Below are 6000 nucleotides of genomic sequence, written 5' to 3' on the forward strand. Positions count from 1 at the left end.
CTGAGCTCCGTCTCGGCTGGCCTCGCAGCCAGCAGTTGGCAGCGCCGATCGCTGGGAGGCCAGGTGTTCTGATCACGGGCGTCATGCACCGGTTACGCCAAGAGACGATTCGTACTCAACGACGGAAATTAATATTCGTTAGACTCGGACCATCCATCACCGTGGCCATGCACTGCCCGTGCCGTTCCCGCTCCCCCCCCCCCCCCCCCCGCCTCCTCCCCCTGCAGATGTTGCTCAGTGTAGTACCGTAATATCCGCATTTATTGGAGATTTGGGGAAGCCGTATAACAGAGCAGCAATAAATGTGCGCCTTGTATTAAACGTGGGTGTTTCGTTTTAATCTCGGGTGGAGTGTTTCGTTTTTCAGGTCATGAGAGGTCTCGGGGCTACCGGACATCACTGAATATTGATGATATACCCATAAATTAGTGGAAGTTAATGTCTTGCACACCGTTTCTCCCATGTCATTTATAGTGACTTACTTCGCCACCTGCACCCGTACCCTGTCCGCTACACCCGTTCCCCGCATCGGTCTTACTGCACCATGCCGTGCTGCTCCACGGAAGCCTCTACACCTCTTCCCTCTAGCCTTCTTGCACGCATTTGAACAATGACACTCCTTTCTGCACCTTTTCCCATCGGCTCCACTGAGATCCCCACACTCGTTCCTCTCGTAGCGGCTGTTCAGCGCCTTTTCCAAGCGCCCGGCTTCTCTCATGCCGTCCTTGCATCCCTGCCCATCGCCCGGATACTTTCGTGCCGTCCTCGCACCCTTGCCCATCTCCCGGCTTCTCTCGTGCCGTCCTCGCACCCTTGCCCATCGCCCGGCTTCTCTCGTGCCGTCCTCGCACCCTTGTCCATCGCCCGGCTTCTCTCGTGCCGTCCTCGCACCCTTGCCCATCGCCCGGCTATTCTCGTGCTGTCCTCGCATCCTTGCCCATCGCCCGGCTTCTCTCGTGCCGTCCTCTTTGCACCCTTGCCCACTGTCCCACTGCGCCTGGGCCCAGCTGTTGCCGTGGCGCGGCGGCCGGCGGCGGTGTCGGCGGTGTCGGCTTTGTCTCGGCGGCGGTCAGCGGGCCGCCGCGTCACCTGAGCGGTCGGCGTGGGCCGCGCTGGCCCCGATCTGTGACGGCGACGTCCTGCAGATGGCGCTGCCGGCAGCTGCCGTCGGCTTCTCCGGCCCGACGGCCGCCGGTCGCCGCAGTGACGCGCGTGCCCGCCGCACTGAGCGCCAGACCGGCGGGGGCGGCACGAGTCGGGTCAGGCGGAGAGGTCTGCCGGTGTCGGGGGAGGTCGGCAGCGGCCGGAGAGTGTCGTGTCCAGCCGGCGGCGACCGGACGGGCCAGGTCGGATCGACGGCGGCTCGACAGTGCCTGTCGCGTGACTGAGGGTGTCAAGACAGGCCAGTGTTGCCCGATTGATACGGGCGAGGTCGGCGGTAGCAGTGTAGCATCGTGTCAGGACTGCAGTGGCCCACAGCATCAGACGAGGCCCACGGGACACGCTCCGGAGGTGAGCCCCAGAGGAGGCCGACAGGACCCGCTCCGGAGGTCAGCTCCAGAGGAGGCCGACAGGACCCGCTCCGGAGGTCAGCTCCAGAGGAGGCCGACGTGACCCGCTCCGGGGTCAGCTCCAAAGAAGGCTGACCCTGACCGCGCCGCCGACCGGTGTCGGGCGCGTCAGGCCGCTGACGCGGCTGGACCTCATGGTGCGCCGGGCTCCGGCCAGAGACCGTCCACCAGTGCTGACACCGACCAAACACTGCCTACCAGTGCTGATGACTGGCGCCATGCTGACCGACTGTGACCCGACCGTGACCCGACGCTGATCACTGACCCGAGCGGTATCAGCCGTACAGGGCCCGCCCGATCCGCTAACCCGAGGTCGGCCCCGGCAGTGCGGTCCAACGCGGACGGTGGAGGCCCTAAGCATCGGGACAGGGAGAGCGCAGTAGAATGCAGTGGACGTTTCCGACTACCGTGCTGCTCCTGCTGCTCCTGACACAGAGAATCCAGGCCAACTTCATGTTACAGCGGCTCTCCAACCTCCTCGCTCAGAACAGTGAGTCAGCTGCATGTCCTGCCCTAGGTTCGCAGCAGGCATCAGCGCAGTCCACTGCCGAAACCCCTGTCACATGGCCGTCCAGCATTATAACGGCATCAAAGGAACGCATAGCACTATTGAAGCTTGCCACGACCCAACACGGTCAATTAGTCACGCACCGGGCTCGTCGCGTACACATTCGTCCCTTTGATTCCCAGAAGTACCCATAGGTCCCCAGGCAGGTATAAGGCTGATTCCCAGATGAGCCCGCAGTAGCTCAGGTATATTGCTGTCATTGGCATCGATTTTATTTGGTATATGGAGCTTAATGTCCCGAACTTAATAACTTATCCCAATGTGCTTCAAAGAGTCGAGTACCTACTGTGAATAATGCTTCCAGCCGGATCTTGGTCGCACACTGCAGTAACTGTCACCTCCCTTCGTCTGACCTTTGGGGGTCAAACTGTAACGTGAGACGTGAACTATTTCCGTGTCATAACACCACATCGCGCAGCTTCCGCAAATACCACAAGTCGCTTTGGTTCCTCGGTCCTGAAAATACCTCCGAGCCGACCTGAACGAACACAACTGACCGTAACGCCGTCGTCCGCCCGACCCAGGAGGGGATACCACGCATGGGGAACGTCATCCATCACACCAGTCATTACCGGCCGCCTCGGAAGACACACTCAGCTTCCGACACCAGCTGATTAATGTCATTGCTCCACTTTACGTCACATTGTGCTCCGTAAATCGTTCAGCTTTGAGAATGAACGTTTGCGATAACATTTGCAGACGGCTTAATCCCATAATATACCGCCCTGCAATAGGGATCTGACTGAAATATGACTGGCTGCTCAGTGAATGATGCTATCTTGCAGCAGTCTGAAAGCATACAATATTTCAATTTCCTATGGTGTTCGATATGTGGCGACTCCTTGGTATTTTGTGGCCGCTACAGGGTGCAGCCGTACAATCGCTGTATTGAGGGTGTGTGGCCGTAGTGTCCATACGACCTCCGCGGTGGGGGGGGGGGGGGGGAGAGGACGGCACGCTTCACAGCTCAGAACAGCACTACTGCTTTCCTCCGGGACCGCACGTCTGTTGTGTGATCTCTGTATGACTGTGTATGGTCTCGGTGTGACTACAGCCGTGAAGCGAGCGGTGCTCTGCCTCCGCTGTCATCTGAGGTACATTCGCGTCCTCAGTATGACCTTAGTGTGACATTAGTGTGACTTCGTTCGCTTAGCGCACGGCACTCTGCTTACCACTGTTGCGTCTGAGGTGCGCTTGGGGTGGACTTGTATGGCCACTGCGTGACCTTTGAGTGACCCCTGTGACCTCTGCGGATCGGGAACTCCCTGTACGACGCTATTCTGGGAGGTACGCCGACGCCGTGCGACCTCCGTGTGACCTTCTTGCGGCTGCAGCTTCGCAACGGGCGCTGTTCTGCTTGTCTGTCCTCGGAGGCTCGCGCCCTCTGTGTGACCCCTGTGTGACCCTTACGCGATGGCACCTGGGGAGCTAACGGTGCTTTGCCGGCCGCTGCTCTCTGAGGCAAGAAGCCTCTATGATTTCGGTGTGTCTGCAGCTGTCAAATGAGCAGCGCTGTGTCCGCCGCTATTTTCTGAAGTGCGTGGCCGCTGTGACCCCTGTGACCTCTGTGTGACCGCAGCCGTGGAGCGGGCGGCGCTGTGTCCGCCCCTGTTCTCGGAGGTGCGCGGCCGCTGCTACCACTACGGCTCGTTCCTGGCCAGCTGGTTCCGGGCAGCCGAATATTGTCACAGCATGGGAGAGCATGTCAGCCTGGCCTGCGTGGACGACTCGGTCGAGAACTGGGCCATTAAACGCTGGCTCCTCTTCAACGGTGGGCGCCGGCGTCGACTGCAGAGCGCGTCGCGGAACATGAACCAGGAGCTTAGCAAACATGTCCCGGTGTCGGCTCCCAACACCGCCGTGAAAATTATTGGCATCGTATCATCGTCAGTAGCTGCTTCATGTCAGTCCCTGTCTGAATGGAACGCGTCTGCTTCATTCGACTGCACTAATAATGGGTGTAAGACAGGATGTTGAATCACTTTGTGGTGATTTGCCGAGTTCACTAACGGGATCGGTGTGATGACCATTTGCGGTCCTGCTTCGCTCGGAGCGCTGACAGCTACGTGCGCGCTTTTCGTCCCGGCCTCGGTCATGTGGCCGCGGACGCGTCGGACTGTAATGAGATCACAACCCGCAGGCGATCACAAGACGGGCGCGTGGATAGGAGGATCGGACAACGGCCACCACGGCATTTGGGCCTGGTTTCCGACGGGTGAGTCCGCGGAGCGCCGGCGTGGAAACCGCTCCCCGGGTTATCTCCGGACCCCCCACCAAGCCTAGGTCAGACCATGTCAGCCGACACATGGCACACATGTGTCGCCTCGAGAGCTGTCCGCCTGACTTCCTCCGTGCGTCGGAGGTGTGGCTATACACCATTCGAACAAAGCGCGCCGTCACTCTGCACCCCTGCACCGTCACGGGCATCGTCACTCTGCACTCCTGCACCGTCACAGGCACCGTCACCCTGCACCCCCTGCACCGTCACGGGCGCTGTCACTCTGCACCCCCGCACCGACACGGCACCGTCACTCTGCACCCCCGCTACCGTCACGGATACTGTCACGGACGTCGTAACTCTGCACCCCTGTACCGTGACGGTGCAGGGGTGGGCCGACCGCACCGTCGTGTGCGGCCGACCGCGTCGGCCACCTTTGAGAGGGCGCCGAGTGTTGTCAAAAGACTTTACTGGTGAATCCGCGCGCCCACTGTCCCGCTGCTTGTGACCTACAGCGGTCGCGGTCCGCTAATGACCCGTGACTTGTGCGTGGCAGGTCAGCAGGTGCGGTTCGCCGACTGGGGGCCGTCGCAGCCCACCGGCGGCGATCAGCACTGCATGTACATCGTGGGCGGCATGCTGGGCTACCAGTGGGCCGACCTACACTGTGACTTCGAGATGAACTTCATCTGCGAGTACCGTGCCAACCAGGTCACGCCGTGGTGGCGTTAGACCGGCGATGGGCCGGTCTGGAGGAGCCACCCCGTCCAGCAGGAGCCTTTCAACTGACCTGGCGTAACGGCTCCCCCACAGACGACTAGCACGCACCCCGGAGCGGCGGCGACAGCGGCTCCCGCTGGATTGGCGGGAGCCGCACTGCTCCCTCTGGATTCCTGTGCGTTCGTGACGGGTGACCGGTGGCCGACCGCGGGCCGATGGCGTCGTGGCGGGCTGCCTGTGGCCGAGTCCTGGCCGATGGCGTCACGCCGTGGCCGGCGGACGGACGCCGCGCTGTAATGGACGCTCGGCCACGTCCAGAGACCGTACCGTGACGCCGTGGGACGGGGCCGTGGCGCCCTGAGGCCGCAGTGCGACGCCCTGGGACTAGGGCGTGATGTCCCGGGTGTAGTAACATTCCACTGACATCAGTAGGCCGTGTTCTGGTGCAGTGACAAACAATTTAGCCATGCCTCACCGAGAAGCCCAGATTCCAGCGGCGGCTGGTTTAACCGTGCGTGTCTCTGGCGTCTTGGACAGCGATCGCTTGGAGAATTTAGCTGACTATAAAGATGGACGCTGGACAGGTGCTGCCGTACCGACAGCTGACAGCTCTGGGTGACGGATGTGAGTGATAGACATGCTGGACGTGCCGGAACGTATCACTATGAGTGTGGTGATGCACTGTCTTGACGCTGTCCGCACGCAGGGGCATGTGCACGTAGCAACCCCCCTGGCACGTGCACATCCGTTGACAAATATTTGACATACACGGGTAAAAGCAAGCAAATCGTGAAGATGCAACGATTTTCGCAATGCACAAAACATTGCAATCTCCTGACAAACACCGAACATGATTCTCAGTGCTACTTTTTTAATTCTGACATTTAAATGTGACCTTTGCATTGTGACACCACGTGAACCTC

The 6000-nt window shown here is 60.4% G+C and overlaps 1 protein-coding gene across 1 annotated transcript; it reads left to right on the forward strand.

Annotated features, from left to right (window-relative positions):
* The first annotated feature begins 1516 nt into the window (after positions 1 to 1516).
* LOC119103801 (perlucin) lies at positions 1517 to 5773 on the forward strand. Its single transcript, XM_037227454.1, has 4 exons — positions 1517 to 2061; positions 3719 to 3910; positions 4280 to 4354; positions 4914 to 5773. The coding sequence occupies exons 1-4, from the start codon at positions 1956 to 1958 to the stop codon at positions 5087 to 5089; spliced, it is 549 nt and encodes a 182-aa protein (XP_037083349.1). The 5' UTR covers positions 1517 to 1955; the 3' UTR covers positions 5090 to 5773.
* Positions 5774 to 6000: the final 227 nt, after the last annotated feature.

Source organism: Pollicipes pollicipes, unplaced genomic scaffold, assembly GCF_011947565.3.
Source record: "Pollicipes pollicipes isolate AB1234 unplaced genomic scaffold, Ppol_2.1 Scaffold_5724;HRSCAF=6776_pilon_pilon_pilon, whole genome shotgun sequence".
Classification (NCBI taxonomy): Eukaryota; Metazoa; Arthropoda; class Thecostraca; order Pollicipedomorpha; family Pollicipedidae; genus Pollicipes; species Pollicipes pollicipes.